At 37.2% G+C, this 18,265-nt stretch overlaps 1 protein-coding gene across 3 annotated transcripts in view; it reads left to right on the forward strand.

The window, feature by feature from the left end:
* LOC150101351 (methionine synthase-like) overlaps positions 1-18,265 on the forward strand; it is an 815,136-nt gene that overhangs the window by 299,143 nt on the left and 497,728 nt on the right. For all 3 annotated transcript variants that reach the window (XM_090400909.1, XM_090400910.1, XM_090400911.1), the window contains exon 15: positions 9,049-9,189. In XM_090400909.1, coding sequence (XP_090257035.1) covers positions 9,049-9,189 — 141 coding nt within the window. The remainder of the gene's footprint in view (positions 1-9,048; positions 9,190-18,265) is intronic.

Raw genomic sequence — 18,265 nt, forward strand, 5'->3', positions numbered from 1 at the left:
AGTTATTTTCTGGTATGTTTAAATGTACTATGGCTGGTTAAATGTACTAAAAATGAATCTAATGTATTTAGGCCATAATGCCCACTGCTGAACATATCATCTACATGGTGTAGTCAAACTCTTAGTTTATGTGTGACTGTTTTGAGTGCTTTGTTTCCCAGAAATTCCATATAGAGATTGGTTAGCAGGAGGACTGAGGAACCCATTGCAGTCCTATCTAGATGTTTGTATATTTTTCCTTTCCATGCAAAATAACTTTAATAAACTGTGGCTCTTAAAGAACACAAAAACTCAGAGTCATAGCTAGGAGGGGGGTGGTCCACCCCGGGCGGCACTATGAACCTTTTTGAACTTTTGCAGGTAATTCTAAAATACAGTCTCGAGAACTCAGTTCCTAATATTGTAATACTACTGTGAATTTTCCCCACAATTGCTGTAAGTGTTGCTAGTTGTGAGAGGACATTTTCTAAATAAAATTGATTAAGAATTAGCTACATTACTATGAAATAGACTTCGACAATGTCATTGACGCTTTTGCTAACAGAAAAGCAAGAAAAATAACATTCTAGAATGTTGAAATTAAAGTTTTATTTGAAAAATAAACATATTGTTTTAATTTATTTCCCTATATGTCTTTTTTTTTTTTTTTTTTCACTATATTACTTCAGGAAATTACAACGTACTAGGATATACATTAAAACAAATTTTAATATATTTCTATATTTCGGCAATGTCACACTGCCATTTTCAAGAACTTATGTACAAGATATGTGCATGCAGGCACAGCAAAAACAATAAATGAGTAAGAAGAATGAAGCTGTTATTTCTCCTAAAGTCCTGATGGTGCCCTCCAGCGGGTGATGTTGGTATTCTTGGGCGATTGGGCTGGAGGTCTTCTGATGTAAGTTTCCCAAATTTGAGGAAGTCTCATGCAGCCAAATTTGTTGAGGTTTGGCTCGTTTCTTAGGGCTGAAGCTGATTCTATGAAAAGCCTTTCATGTCTGTATTTGCTACGGTGTATTATCCTGGCTTTTTTTCCACCGTATTCTATGGCAGGTATCCAGAGCATGGTCAGCAAGACCAGATTGGCTGTATTGGTGAAACCGGATGTAGTCCTTGTGTTCTGAAATTCTGATATTTGCTGTCCTGCCTGTTTGGCCGAAGTAGGACAGCTTACAGCTGCAAGGGACCTGGTACACCCCAGGTAGGTCTAAGGGGGGTGGGGGGGGAGGTTGGTCTTTTGTTGAGCGGATAAGGGATGCCAATTTTTTATATGGTTTGTAACAAGAAGTTAAGTTATGTTTTTTTAGGATTTTTGTGATTTTTTCTGAGGTGCCTCGGATGTAAGGTATGGTGATGGATTTAGAGGGGGGAGGGAGGGGGTTGTGGTTTACTGGTTTTCATATTTTTTGGATTTTTTTTTGGGGGGGGGGTAGCCATTGGCTGAGAACGTGTTGAGGATGTGGTTTCGTTCTGTGGTTAGGGCAATGTCATTCGAGCAGATAAGTTTAGCCCTGTTGTGTAGTGTCTTAATGACTCCATATTGTTGTGAGGGGGGGATGGGATTGTTGGTGAATTTATCTGCCTGTATGGGTGGGTTTTCTATATACTGAGAAAACCAAGGTTCCATCAGGCTGGCGGGTGACTAGTGTGTCTAAGAACGGAATGCAGTTGTTTTTTTCCTCTTCCAGGGTGAATTTGATTCTGGGATGTTGGTTGTTTAAGTGTGTTCAGAAGGAGAGGAGTGCATCGGAGCCATGTGGCCAAATAGCGAATACATCATCTACATAGCGAAGCCAAATGGTTGGTTTTTGTGGGGCAGAGTTCAAGGCTTGCTCTTCAAAAGTCTCCATATAAAAGTTGGCCAAGGGTGGGGAGAGTGGAGAACCCATGGCTGTCCCCTCTATTTGTTTGTAGAATTTTCCTTGCCAAACAAAATAGCCCGAGTTCATTGTGAACTGAAATAGGGCTGTGATATCAGGTGGAAATTTAGCTTGGATTAGCTCTAAGGATTCTTTGAGAGGGACATTCGTAAATAAGGAGGAGACATCAAAACTGACCATTATGTCAGTGTGTTTAAGTGTACGGTTTTCTATGCTGGCTTTGAAGTGAGCTGAGTTTTTTATGTATGAAGGTGTGTTGCTAGTATAGTGTGAGAGAGCTTTGGCCAAATGTTTAGCTAGTTTGTATGTGGGGGAATCAATGCCATCCACTATGGGACGTAATGGCACATTTTCCTTGTGAATTTTTGGGAGTCCATAAATACGGGGGGGGGGGGGGATGGAGTTATATGGTTTTAGTTTGTTGGTGATTTCCACAGGCCAAGAAGTGACCTTCTTAAGGAGCTTGTGGAGTTTTCTAATTTGTGAGTTGGTGGGATTGTATTCGATAGGGAGGTAAGTGGCACGATCTAACAATAGAGATTTCAGCTTACCTGTGTAATCTTTTTGGTTCAGCAATACTGTGGCATTCCCTTTGTCAGCTTTGGTGATTATTATTTTCTTGTTTTTCTTTAATTCTAATAGAGATTTAATTTCTTTATTTAATTTCTTTGAAGAGCAAGCCTTGAACTCTGCCCCACAAAAACCAACCATTTGGCTTCGCTATGTAGATGATGTATTCGCTATTTGGCCACATGGCTCCGATGCATTCCTCTCCTTCTTAACACACTTAAACAACCAACATCCCAGAATCAAATTCACCCTGGAAGAGGAAAAAAACAACTGCATTCCGTTCTTAGACACACTAGTCACCCGCCAGCCTGATGGAACCTTGGTTTTCTCAGTATATAGAAAACCCACCCATACAGGCAGATACATTCACTAACAATCCCCCCCCCCCCCCTCACAACAATATGGAGTCATTAAGACACTACACAACAGGGCTAAACTTATCTGCTCGAATGACATTGCCCTAACCACAGAACGAAACCACATCCTCAACACGTTCTCAGCCAATGGCTATCTCCCCCCAAAAAATCCAAAAAATATTAAAACCAGTAAACCACAACCCCCTCACAACAAGGATTACTCTAAATCCATCACCATACCTTACATCCGAGGCACCTCAGAAAAAAATCACAAAAATCCTAAAAAAACAACTTAACTTCTTGTTACAAACCATATAAAAAATTGGCATCCCTTATCTGCTCAACAAAAGACCAACCTCCCCCCCCCCCCCCTAGATTTACCTGGGGTGTACCAGGTCCCTTGCAGCTGTAAGCTGTCCTACTTCGGCCAAACAGGCAGGACAGCAAATATCAGAATTTCAGAACACAAGGACTACATCCGGTTTCACCAATACAGCCACTCTGGTCTTGCTGACCATGCTCTGGATACCTGCCATAGAATACGGTGGAAAAAAGCCAGGATAATACACTGTAGCAAATACAGATATGAAAGGCTTTTCATAGAATCAGCTTCAGCCCTAAGAAACGAGCCAAACCTCAACAAATTTGGCTGCATGAGACTTCCTCAAATTTGGGAAACTTACATCAGAAGACCTCCAGCCCAATCGCCCAAGAATACCATCGCCCGCTAGAGGGCACCATCAGGACTTTAGGAGAAATAATAGCTTCATTCTTCTTTCATTTATTGTTTTTGCTGTGCCTGCCTGCACATATCTTGTACATAAGTTCTTGAAAATGGCAGCGTGACGTTGCCGAAATATAGAAATATATTAAAATTTGTTTTAATGTATATCCTAGTACGTTGTAATTTCCTGAAGTAATATAGTGAAAATGCATAACCAACGTCTAAGCCTTTCCACGAGAATTTCCCTATATGTCGTTTTGACTTTTTGTAGTATTTTTGGTGTGTATTGAGAGGGGCAGCAAACTCAGGGACCACCCCGGGTGGCAAAAGCTCTAGCTACACCACTGCAAAAACTACATCTGCAATATGTATGGCAAGTCAGTCTTGGCAAACCATACTCTGAATATTCCTTCACATAATATGAAATGGGAGAAGAGAAGAGAACTGTGCTGCATAGAAGTCACTACAGGTCTCAGAGACTATTTCTAGAATCATCATCAGCTATGAAGCATTCTCTAACCTCAGCAATATAGCTGCATTAATTTGCCAAAGATCTGGGCAACAGTTCATATGTCTAAGACCATATTTAGCTTGACTTCTCGAAATTAACTTCATTGTTATCTGGCACCTAATGGGCATTTTGTTAGGACATTACTTCCTTTTCATCCTTATCGAGTGCCATGTGTTTACCTCAATTGTAATTTGTGCTCTGATGATGCTAGTTAGAAAACCAGTGAATTATTAGTAAGTTCAATAAATTTAATAATTATTAGTTTTCTTCTGGTATTGTTTATACTGTGAAAGACTGTTATGAATAGTTTTATAATGCTATTGATTTTGTTAATCCTGAAAACAAAATTATTGATTAAAATTATTATTATCTTAAGGATTCCTACATTAAAAGTAATCAAGCCAAATGTTCACTGGTTAATGGTGAATCCACTATGGTTAGTACTGGTTAATATTCATGATCGTCAGTCTTCATGTATCAAACACATAATCTTATTGTGTTTCTTCATTTTTTGGGCTTTTTTTTGTACATTTTTGTACATTCTCTTTTTAGAATATCACACTTTAGAATAGAAGAGCACTTGAATTGCTTTTCTGTTCTCATTTGAAATGAGATCTTATAAAATTCTTAGCTCTGAATTGAGAGTGTGAGAGAGAAGAGACATAGGCTACCATGAATAGTTTGATTAATATCAATGTCATCTTCTTACAATTAAAGTTTCTTCAAATGCAATTCATGGTTCACATTCATTAAACCAGTGGTCTCCAGACCCCCAAGACAGAAAAAATAAATAGCGCGTACCCCCAATTGATTGAGCAAAAATCTATTGTAATAAGTATTATAAAGAGGAAATATGCCTTGTATCATCATATAATAATTAAAAACGCTAGATATTTTTACACATTAATTTTATTATTAACTGCTTACAAACATATTTATTACAATATTTAATGTGAACAATGGCCTTGCATTTCTTTCATAATTTCTTAAAATTCTGGTTTGATGGCTTCTGATACTGCGATACATTGCTTCCTTAAATTATCTGCAATGATTTCTATACGTCTACCAATAGTATTTGCTGATAAGGGAATACATTTTAGTTTATCTGCATATTCTTTTCCATGGATTATTTCTACCATTTTTATGGCGGTTGGGAGTACAAGTGTTTCCCCAATGGTGTGTGGCTTTTGGTCTTTTGCAATTAAGAATGCAACCTCAAGAGATACCTCCAAATATTTATCGTTAATTTTAGTGAATTTTTTTAAGTTGCTGGATTGAGAATTACATGTCTTCAAACATCGTTCAAAGAATTGTAAAGATTTATGTTCATGTTCAGGATGTCTAGTTTTAAGTGTCTTACTAATAATGATGGTTTCATACTTCCATTACATAGCATCTCATGACACAGTGCACATGTAGGAAGAGGTTTATTGTTGACTATCGTCGATGAAAATCCCCATTTCAAGTAATTTTCTTGGGCAAGGTTTTGTTAAGTTTCAGATTAATGTTTTTATCACTTAATTTGACTGATAATGAACTTGTTTGAATAGAAGAATCAATCCTATCTTTTCCTTGTTGTTCGTCTGATGTAGAAGTACTATCATAATTATTTTCAATTTGCAGTTTCTTTGGAGGAAATTTTTTTAACCATTTATCCATTTTGTGAGGGTTAATTTGTAAAATTTAAATATAATTCATTTACTATTGATAATATTAAACACTTTTAAAAAATGTAAGCAATTTTGATAATATTAATTCACTATTTCTAGTGTAAACGTAAAAGTAAGCACAAAAAGGCATTCGAATTGCACAGAAACAATATATACTAAAATATCGTTAAACTTACTACTAATAGCAGGGTTTTTCTCCCAGAAACTCGGGTTTTTCATCCTGCATACAGACAAATCGGCCCTTCAGAACACATGCAATTTCCAGACAAAAAATACTAGTTGTGGTGGTGCTGGAGGTGGGCGGTAGATGACATTGATGGAGATGATTCGTAGGTAGAGGTTTGGTGTAGTGGTTGAGACAGTTGTAGGTGTCCTCCCACGATGAGTCTTCGGACTCCTTGGAGGTATTAGGAATAATAATAATAATAGTCAAATAATTAATACAACTGTGGTGTCATCTGTAGATAGCAGGATAACTAAGCAATTTTCCTTCTCTAGTTTGGCTTGTCAACACTAGGATGCTCTACAAATAATGGCAATGATAAGAAGTAAGAGATTTACTCCCTAGTTTTAAAAAACATGACAGCTTTGCCACGGACGATTATGTGTGCAAAGTCGCCCAATGTGCGCTACTCGCAAATTTAAGTTTACAGGATCTTTATAACGTCTTTGTCTATATTAGATATATGTTTAATTGATGAGAGAAAGTAATATTCTTTATCTTTAATTAATTACTTAAATTTTTTCCTATCAATATAAAACTTTTTTGATGTACCCCCACATATCGACTCGCGTACCCCCTGGGGTATGCGTACCACACTTTGGAGACCACTGGATTAAACTACATTAAATATTAATTGACTACACTCGTATATTTATGTGATTTATATTTATTAAAATATTTTTAAAATAATATTGTAACACTCTGGCATAATTTTCTTTGATGTGAAAGATTCCTCTTTTGAGAACACATCTCTACATTCATATTTATGAATTTAGGGACACAAAACACGTGTTGAAAAGATAATTTTATTAATTATTAATAAAATAACAACTTGACATTTCGACCCCTTATTAAGGTCATCATCAGAAGGATACATTTGTATAGGAACCAAGCTACATGCTGTTGCACTCTATAAAGGTAAATTAAATCTACGTTATTAACTAATCTCTTTCTTTTTCTTAGCCTGACCTCTAGTGATTAAAAAAAAAAAAAAAACTTCAATAAACTCTGTTAAAGTCCTCACGTACTAAGATTCTTCTGGAATTGTATACAGTTCATATTGTTATATTATGATTATCTTCTGGATTAGTACAGTTCAGGTTGCTATTGAATGTTCAAGGGGTGGGGGGACATTTCACCAAGTCTTCTTGTATTGAGATTTTTCTTTTGGTTGCTATGAAGTTGCAGATGGGTCCTCCACATTCTTGGAATGGTTAGAAAATCATTTTTATTCAGATTCAGATTATGTTTGAGCATTTCACATGCTTCTTTGAATTTCCATTCTAACCAGGTTTTGGCGCAGTGCAGGGACTTGGTACCTTTCCAATCAATTCTGTGGTATGTTTGGACTGAGCGTGGTCAGAAAGGCCGGTTTTTCCAAAATGGAGGTAATTAATGTGTCATTTGTGTTCATCCTTCCTGGTTGGGATGGTTCACCCTGTTTTCCCTATGTATAGTATGTTACATGCGCATTGTATTTTGTAAACCCCTGGGTGGGCTAGGTGTGGCAGAGGATCCTTGGAAGAACTGAGTAGGTATCTTAGTTTTATCGGGGGTTTAAAGGTGGTTTTGATGTTGTATTTGTGTAGTGTTCTATTTTTTTGGAAATGCCTCTAACATATGGTATGGCAATAGCATTCTTGAAATCTTTTTTTGTTATTAGTGGTATCTCTGTGGAGGATCTTGTGAATGGTTTTTTTATTGTATCCATTTTTTATAAAGGTATGGTTGATGATCTCATATTCATGATTAAGAGCTTGTTCATTTGAACAAATAGTATGAGCTCTGTGTTTAAGGGTGTTTATGACCCCTAGTTTTTGTGTTGGGTGGTGATAAGAAGTTTTGTGTATGTACTGGCCTGTGTGTGTGTAGGTTTGCGATAGACTGAGAAGGAGAGACAGCCTGAAGGAAGAAGCATGACGAGCGTGTCTAGGAACGGAAGAGAGTTGTTTTTTTCCATTTCAGTGGTGAATTGAATGCATTTGTGTTGTTTGTTCAGGTGGCTAAGGAATGTATTTAGTGCTTCGCAGCCGTGGGGCCAAATGTCAAAAATATCTTCAACGTATCTGAGGCAAATTTTGGGCTTTAGGCACGCCGACTCTCACGCTCGTTGCTCAAAGTCTACCATATAAAAGTTTGCTATTGAGGGGAGGGGGGAGAGTGGTGAGCCCATGGCTGTACCCTCTTTTTGAAGGTAAACATTGTTTTGCCACACGAAATACTCGTAGTGGAGTATGTGGGCAAAGAGGGCCATGATATCGTGTGGAAATATGTTCTGTAAGAGCAAGATAGTATCATTGATTGGGACATTGGTGAAAAGGGAAGTTATGTCAAAGCTGACTAATAGATCTTGGTCGTTGAGTGTAATGTTTTTAATATTGTTTATGAAATGTGTATTTTTTATGGAGGGGGAATGACATACTAAGTAACCTACCAATTCCTTGAGCATGGCCGCTAATTTTTTGGCTAAGTGGTAATTCGGGCTGTCAATTCCTTCTACAATTGGACGTAATGGTGTGTCTGTTTTGTGTACTTTTGGCAGGCCATTAATTCTTTTTTTTTTCTTTTTTTCTTTTTTTTCAGGCTAAGAAAAAGAAAAAGATTAATTAACAACGTACATTTAATTTACCTTTATAGAGTGCAACAGCATGTAGCTTGGTTCCTGTATTGAGGTCATCAGCATGATGACCTCAATACAGGGGTCGAAACGTCAAGTTGTTATTTTATTAATAATTAGTAAAATAATCTTTTCAGTACATGTGTTTTGTGTCCCCAAATTCATAAATATGAATGCTGATCACCATATAACCTTAAAAGAAAGAGACATCTGACTTCTCTATATTATTGCTTATCACTCTGGGTAGATACATTTTCAAAATTTGATCACCTTTTTCAGGAGCAAATCCTGCTCATATATTCAGGTCTATGTTAATATTAATATTTGGACAGAATTATATTTACATGGAGTCACAAGATTCATTGGCAGAATTGTATGAAACATTCTATTATATACATATGTATGTATTTTTGCATGCGAGAGAGAGAGATTTTTTTTTATTTAGGGAACAAAATAAATAAATCTGTCTATATATCTATTTATTTTTTTTATAGGAAGCTTTGGAAATAGCAAACTTTCAAGTTGAACAGGGAGCTCAGATTTTAGATATAAATATGGATGATGGAATGTTGAATAGTGCTGGGGCTATTTCGAAGTTTCTTAATTTAATTGCTACTGAACCAGATATAGCTAAGGTATGTATTTGTTTAATTTGAAGAATGATCTGTAGTAAAGGTATTTAATACATTGCTGTAATTTGTTGTTTACACCAGCAGTCGGCAACATTTTCAGACTCGTGGGCCACATTCAACTTTTATTTTTAATAATCGGGCTGCAAGCATTTAATTAAGCAAAAATAGTAAGTGAAAAAAATATTTGAGTTATCAATTTTTATTATATCAGTCTTAAAAAACACAGAATTTAAAGTACGAGATGTGAAACACGCATGAAAATGAAACTCGATGAAAAATTATTATCATGTAAAAACAAAGTAATATAGATTATGCATCACAATATGTGTGTCTCGTTGCTTTTTTTGGCAAGCATCGATAAAATTTTTGGATATTTTATAACGAAAATGCTTTCTTTAATGTACACCAAAATCTCAGTTGTCATTGGATGAAGTCACCGTTGTTATCCCCACTCATGATGACTCACAAGGTTGACTCGCACCAAGATGCACGGCACTATCAAGAAGTACAGGCATAATATTATTTTAATTTATTATTCGTATTATAAAATGTATTATTTAAATAATTCAACATACGGCCACGTACCATGTAAGCATGGTCAACCTTTTATGAGCCGCCCAAAATGCACCTTTGGGTCACATGTGGCCTGCGAGCCACCAGTTGCCGACCTCCTGGTTTACACTATGACATCCAGATTTCTGAAATGACAGCTGAGGATTTCCAGGCATATATGACAACTTGGCATTTTTTGCCTTGACGTTACTTAAAAAATATATGATTTCTGAAGAAGGCTGCATTCTTACTTTTCATTAGGGCTGGTTTAGTTCTTTTTATCTATACAGATTTTAATAGTATTTGCTTGTTTCTATGCACTGAACATGTACTGTTATTTTCAGGATTAGGGCAACTCATATATAGAAGCTAATGACTTCACATCACTTGCCTTAGTATCCCATAATGCAAAGCACGTATCTTTATAGACATGTATAATGCTATACATTATGGGAAAGGTCACTACCCAGACTGGTTTCGACCTTTATTGAGGTCTCATCAGTGGAAGCCAGACCCAGAGGTGATATTGAGGTTGAAGTAATGCAGAAGTCATCCTTTCATATACGAGTAGCCAAAAGGTGTCACACCTGAAGTATTTTCAGGACTGGGGCAACTCGTATGTGGAAACCAATGACTTCAGGTCACTTTGATTTGATTATATTTATATTTGATTATATGGTATATTTGATTATACCATAAGAATATGTGCTTTATATTATGGGATACTAAGGCAAGTGATGTGAAGTCATTAGCTTCTATATACGAGTTCTGAAAATACTTCAGAACTATATATCCCAGTCCTGAAAATACTTCAGGCGCAAACTCTGTTTGCCTACACTTGGATAAAGGATTAAACCGAGAATATGATTTCTTACTATCTTTAATTTATAGTATAACGAAATGGAAAAACTTTCAACATCTATCTCTAATCCAAAGTATTTTAATAATAAGGTGTTTCACCTTTTGGCTACTCGTATATGAAAATATGACTTCGACATTACTTCAACCTTAGTATCACCTCTGGGTCTGGCTCCCACTGATGAGACCTCAATAAAGGTCAAAACCGATCTGGGTAGTGACCCTTCCCATAATGCATAGCATTATACATGTCTGCAAGGATATGTGCTTTGCATTATGGGATAATAAGGCAAGTGATGTGAAGTCATTAGTTTCTATATACCAGTTACCCCAATCCTGAAAATACTTCAGGTGCAAACTCTGTTTGTCTACACTTGGATAAAGGATTAAACCAAGAATATCGTTTCTTGGTATCTTTAATTTATAGTATAACCAAGTGGAAAAACAAGCCTGTGTAGCTCAGTGGATGTGGCGTTTGCATACCACGGCGCTTGGCCGCACGAAGGAAGACTTGGTTTCGAGTCTAGTCGGCGACTAGAGGAAATTTTTCTAAGCCTTTTTTCGACCGGTTCCCGAGTTAGTCGATCTCTGGCACGGGCAAGCGGGTTTTTCCTCCCGGAAACTCGGGTTTTTCGTCTCGTAAACTCAAGAAAATCGACCGTAGAACGCACATTATTTCAGACATTAAATATATTGTGTTAGGGTTAGGAACCACAAGATGGCGGCGCATTTGAGCCATCTCTCTTCGCTGTGTACCGCTTAATTAGTGATAGCCTTGGGCCATCTATCTCTGATTGGTACCAGTGGAGATTGAACTGCCCACTCAGTCTCCAAAAGTTAGATAGGGCTAAATGGCCTAGCCTACTCCCATATATGGGAATAAAAAGGCGTTAGCTGATTTTTTTTTTTTTTCCAAGTGGAAAAACTTCCAACCTCAATCCCACTTTTAAACCCATACAGCGAACGACTGATCTCCTTGTCATAATGTGGTTTCAACAGCACCTCTCACATACTGTTGCTTGGACTCCCTCCCAAGGTAGAGTATGTGGCAGTTGACCTGGAAGCCTAGTCACTCATTGCTGACAGGTTTGGGCCTATTCACTGTCTGGTACTGGCCTGCAGCCACTGTTTTTATTGATGTGCTCTCAAAACGAAGGAGGTTTTTTGGGTTTCTAAGACATCCCCCCTTGAAGGGTCTCACTCAGGCTGTATGGGAGAACAGAAATGGAAATCTTTGCTCTGTATACCAAACATGGTGGACACCACTTCAGGCATCCAGTATGCCAGGTGATGATATTTCATCACCTGGCATACTGTATGATATATTATACAAGTTCTGAAAATTCTTCAGAACTATATACCCCAGTCCTGAAAATACTTCAGGTGCAAACTCTGTTTGCTTACACTTGGATAAAGGATTAAACCAAAAGGAAAAGGTATACGGAACAGAAATGGAAATCTCTGCTCTGTATACCAAACATGGTGGACACCACTTCAGGCATACTGTATGATATATTATATGAGTTCTGAAAATACTTCAGAACTATATACCCCAGTCCTGAAAATACTTCAGGCGCAAACTCTGTTTGCCTACACTTAGATAAAGGATTAAACCAAGAATATGATTTCTTACTATCTTTAATTTATAGTATAATGAAATGGAAAAACTAAGACAAATGAAGGGTCTCACTCAGGCTGCATGGGAGAACAGAAATGGAAATCTCTGCTCTGTATACCAAACATGGTGGACACCACTTCAAGCATTCAGTATGCCAGGTAATGATATTTCATCAGGTGATGAAGGGCATCTACCACTAAGTAGGTCTAATTGGCATTTCCTCCAACCAGGAAGATATCCTTTTGTAGCTGGAATAGCTGCTGCCAGAGCCCCTTTTTTGGAAACAGGTTACACTACAGGAAGGTGGGATTGAATTGATAGGGAGAGGGTGTATATTGTTCTTCTCTTTACCATTAGAAGTCCCATTTGATACACAGTGTCTTCATTAAATAATGAGACAACAATTGTTATATCAAAGCAAAGAATTATATTTGTAATTGTCAATTATACGGATTCAAAATAATCTCCCTCCAACTCCACAGAACATTTACATCTGTCGTACAGTACAGGTGTTCGAAGGCATAGTGGAGGTCAGGAACCTCTTTCAGTGTCTAGGTTACACAATGTCGGATGTCCTCAATGCTGCTGAAGTACTTCCCTTTCAAGGTACACTTCATCTTTGGGAAGAAGAAAAAGTCTGCAGGAACGAAATCTGGCAAATGGGGGAAGGGCAATGTTCAATAACACAGATTGACTTTGAAGTCTGAAACTGCTTCACAGGCAGTGCATGGGCATGTTGTTGTGCAACAGAAACCAATTTTTGTTGTGAAACAGTTCTTTCTTGACATGTCACATGTGGTCATACAGACGTTACATTACTCCTAAATAATACTGGGCTTTCAATGTGGTGCCCCCACAAGAACAAATTTGCAGTGAATAATTCCAGCAGCGTCAAAAAAACAATGACCATTATTTTGACACGTGGTTTTTGCATCCTGACTTTCTTCTGCCTGGGAAAAGATGTTTCACGCCATACCATGCCCTGGCATTTCTTTTCCAGATCAAACTGAAAACACCAACTTTCATCACTGGTGACAACTGCATGGATGAAATTTTGATAACATGCAACCCAGTGTCTCTCTTTTTGTGTGTCAATGTATGCAGCAGAAATCCCAAACAAATCTTCCTCTTGTAGAAATTTCTTTCTAAGATTAATCTGGCCATTTCCTTACTGACATCAAGCTGTATAGTAAGTGTTTTATGTACTGCTTTATTTGATCTTATGTTGACTTTCCCATTGTAAAATATTCTACTTTACTTCACGCTCTGTAGCTTAACAAATTTATTCCTTTTATGTCTGTGCCAGTTAACCACTTATTAAGTGTAAGTTTGTAAGAAATATAAGCAAAGATAAAGCAGATATTATTCCCTCTCTAACTCTTACCTTTAATTTATCTTATTCATGGCTTAAACTTATATAGTATATCATGGAACTTTCCGCTTATTATACAGATTTATGCAGGTTCGTAGTTTTCAAAGCAGTGCATTGACATATTGCACAGATTCGAAAACTCAAGTGTATCATTCACAAATCAATTTATTTAAACCTAGAGTTCTATACACACTACTCAATTTACATATAAGCATTGACGCAATGAAATCTCAGATCTTAGATAATTACAAGTAATTCTATCTTATATTCTAGATATAACTTCTGGTATTCTTATTAGTTACTACCTATTACACATAAATCTTGCCAAGCATGTGTTTTCAATTAACAATAACTTACAATTACTACATATAATAGCATGCTTGCTCTTAGAATAGGCATTTACATCAAAGTTAATCACTCTAGTACAATTGACTTCAGAACAAACATAGAGTGTGATTTGTTCAGAAGTACTTACAATTCTTTCCATGACGTTACAATGAATTACATATCATATAATTCTTTCATTCACTACAGTTCTTACTTGATTTCTCTGTCTATACAATCTTTTTCTTTCTTCAAGCTATATATCTCTCTTCCTGTACACACTACTCAATTTACATATAAGCATTGACGCAATGAAATCTCAGGTCTTAGATAATTACAAGTAATTCTATCTTATATTCTAGATATAACTTCTGGTATTCTTATTAGTCACTACATATTACACATAAATCTTGCCAAGCATGTGTTTTCGATTAACAATAACTTACAATTACTACATATAATAGCATGCTTGCTCTTAGAATAGGCACTTATTCATTTACATCAAAGTTAATCACTCTAATACAATTGACTGCAGAACAAACATAGAGTGTGATTTGTTCAGAAGTACTTACAGTTCTTTCCTTGAAGTTACAATGAATTACATATCATATAATTCTTTCATTCACTACAGTTCTTACTTGATTTCTCTGTCTGTACAATCTTTTTTTTTCTTCAAGCTGTATATCTCTTCCTTATTTCCTACCTTTTCTGTTGTCGATAATCCTTAACCTTTGGAGTCTATTAACTAGCATTGTGGTGGCATCAGCTGATGATGAGTGCTATCTTCCATGGAAGGATGGCTAAACCTTGAGAAGACTAAAACCTTGAGACTTGTAACAAAACCTGAGACATCTCTCTTTCCGATGACCGACATCGGACCTCACATGGCGATGGACCCAGGAAGAAGAGATGATGAAAACTCTAAGACACTTCTCTTTCTGATGACTGACAGCGCACCTCACATCGGTGGACCCAGGACAGAGAAGGCTGAAAACCCTAAGTAGATTTCCTTCGAGACTCAAGAGCTTATATATGCCCTGGACTCTGCGTAGTGCACATGAGTACACACACTCTCTCTCTCTTTGTGGCTCCGTTGACAGACAGTTGAACTTCACATGCCAGTAGACCCAGAAAAGGAATGGCTAAAGCCCCAAGACTAGCAAAAAAGCCTGAGACATCTCTCTTTATGATGACTGACAGTGGACCTCACGTGGCAGTGGACCCAGGACAGAGAAGGCTGAAAACCCTAAGAAGATTTCCTTCGAGACTCGAGAGCTTATATACACCCCAGACTCTGTGTAGTGCACATGTGTGGTGCCCAGTATTACCATATATGGAATTGCACTAACATTTGGATGTGATGATGTCACAATTTCGTAACAAAATTATTATTATCATTACTTAAATTAAGGGGATATTAAATCCCACATAGTTTTAAAACCGAATAAGAAACTCAAAGATTGGAATCAGAGAGTTTCTTGCCGAATATAGTAAACTATAAAGTATCGGCGACACTAGCGTTAGCCAATGCAAGTGATCCTATTACGTAGTACAATACCGGGCAACTCGTTGCAAAGGTGGAGGAAGTTCAGATCGCTATTCTTAGGTATTTTCCATAATGTAAAAACACATTTCCTAGGAAATGAAGCTTTTTAGCTCTTTATACTTAAGTAACTTAATGGTTGCACCTGTTTGGAAAACTCGTTCGCAGAGTACATAAGTTCTTTTCGCTATACACTTTGGTATTAGGTCTAGCTACTCGCTGATGAAGCCTCAAAAAAGGCCTGAAACCGGTCTGGGTAGTGACCTCCCTCCATAATGTAATAACAGCATACATTTCCTAGGGAATGTGATTTTACATTATGGAAAATACCTAAGAATAGCGATCTGATCTTCCTCCACCTTTGCAATGAGTTGCCCGGTATTGTACTATGTACTAGGATCACTTGCATTGGCTAACGCTAGTGTCGCCGATACTTTATAGTTTACTATATTTGGCAAGAAACTCTCTGATTCCAATCTTCATCATCATCATCATCAAATTCCTGCCATGTACCCTCAAGGGGTGTACAGGATATGATAGTACTACATGAAAAAAATTACATCATTATTAATTTCCTATCTACAATTTTCCTCCAAATCAGTCTGTTACTTGTCAACACTCCAATATTATCAGCTCTTATATTTCTATCATCTAAAGCACTTTGTACAGTATCCACCTATATTTTGGTCTTCCTCTCGGTCGTTTTCCTGCCAACCTGGCAGAGAACACTTGTTTTGCTAATCTTTCCTCGCCCATTCTGTTTAAGTGACCATACCACCTGAGATTAGCTCTGCTTACGCATTCCTGGATGCTGACAATGTCAAGTTCTTTCCTAATATCCTCGTTTTTAATATGATACTGCCATTGATGCCACCTGTTCACGCCTATAATCTTTCTCAGGACTCTCATATCTGAAGTCTCTAGTCTTTGGTCAAGTGTTTTACTTCTGACCCAGCTCTCAGATCCATAAGTTAAAACTGGTTTGAACACTGTCTTGTATACAGCTAATTTAGTGTTGTGACTAATTTCTCTCTTATTCCATATGAATTTATTCAATTGACTTCCCACCATACCAGCTTTGCAGATTCTGTTGTCTATTTCTATATTTAATTTACCATCTTCAGTAAAAATCGTGCCTAAATAGCTGAAATGTTTTACTTGTTCCACAGGTTCTCCATTCACAACACAGTTGACATTTTCAATGATTCTGCCTATTTTCATTGTCTTTGTCTTTTTATTGCTGACCTTCATACCATATCTATTACAAGAGCTATTCAATTTAGTCAGAGAATCTTGAAGACTTGTAGCGGATTTATTTAGAAGTATAACATCATCCGCATAAAGCAAAGAGCTGACATTAACATCTCCAATTTCGATATCGTGTTTAATACCACTTTCCTTCATAATGCGATCCATATAGATAATGAATAACAGAGGGGATAATGTACATCCTTGTCTCACACCAGATTTAACATTAAACCATCTTCCTGTATTTCCTTCAATTCTAACTGCTGACTTACAACTCAAATAAAGACTAAGTATTGCTTGATATAATGTCCCATTGACACCATATAACTGCAGCTTATTGAATAGCTTCTCTCTTCTCACCTTGTCATATGCCTTTTCCAGATCGACAAAACTTAAATACAGATCTTTGTTATATTCCCATGCTTTCTCGACTATTTGTCGTAAAGTGAAGATCTGATCCTTACAGCCTCTATTTGGCCTGAATCCAGCTTGTTCTTCACCAAGCTTTTCTTCCACAATTCTTCTCAACCGTTTCTCAAGTATACAGGGTGTTCGGGATAAATTTGACAGTTTCGTAAGGAAAAAGAAAATCTTCTTTGTATCTATTAAATTTAATGAATTGACAAAAAAACATTACAGGCAGAGTTAATTACAATACTATCAACAAGATTTACTCAAAATAACCACCATTAGCATCGATCACAGCTTCAATTCTGCTTCGGAACCTCGAACAAGCTGATGCTACAGACTCCCTGGGAAGGGCCGCAAAAACTGTTTTAATTTTATCCATTAACTGGGCTTTTGTATTACTGGAAGTGCGATTGGTGTCTTTTTCAACTGCGCCCCATACAAAATAATCCATGGGGTTAAGGTCTGGGGAGTTTGGAGGCCAAACATTTGGACTGGTGAAGTCGTAGAAATTTTCAGACAACCAGTTTTGACTTTTCCCAGAGGTGTGGCAAGGGGCCGAATCCTGCTGCCATACATACATACGGCCTACCATTGGCTACCCTTGTTATCCAGGGCTTGACTACAGTTAGCAACTCCACGAACAAAGCCCGAATTCCAATGCCAGGGTTCTTCAACACCTGTTCCTGCAGATTTGCGAGGAATTCTGCTGTACGAACGCAATCAGATCGTCTGCTAGGGATCTTTCTTCTTGCTACATCCTCGTAGTCACCATTGCAAGTCTCTAGTTCATGCCTGATTGTTTTTACTGTATTCAGGGAGCATTGGGCAGCAGTCGTAATATCCTTATTTTGATGGCGGGCACGAATCATCATGATACAAGTTATTCTCTTCCATGATTCAGGTGGGTTCCAGCTATCCATCCTTTCTGACATCTTGTATATGAATGAAGAAGGGTCCAAACTTTTAAATGAAGAGAAGTGTGTGTTAATACATGTAACTTACGGAAAAATATAATTAATTATAAATATGTCAAATTTATCCCGAACACCCTGTACTTGCATAGATCTTGCCAGGAACACTCAGTAGGGAAATACCTCTGTAATTCTCACATGCAGTTTTATTTCCCTTTTTATATATTGGTACTATGAGAGCT

The sequence above is a fragment of the Typopeltis vanoorti genome, chromosome 11 (assembly GCF_054136105.1).
Source record: "Typopeltis vanoorti isolate ZY-2024b chromosome 11, IOZ_Tvanoo_1.0, whole genome shotgun sequence".
NCBI lineage: Eukaryota > Metazoa > Arthropoda > Arachnida > Uropygi > Thelyphonidae > Typopeltis > Typopeltis vanoorti.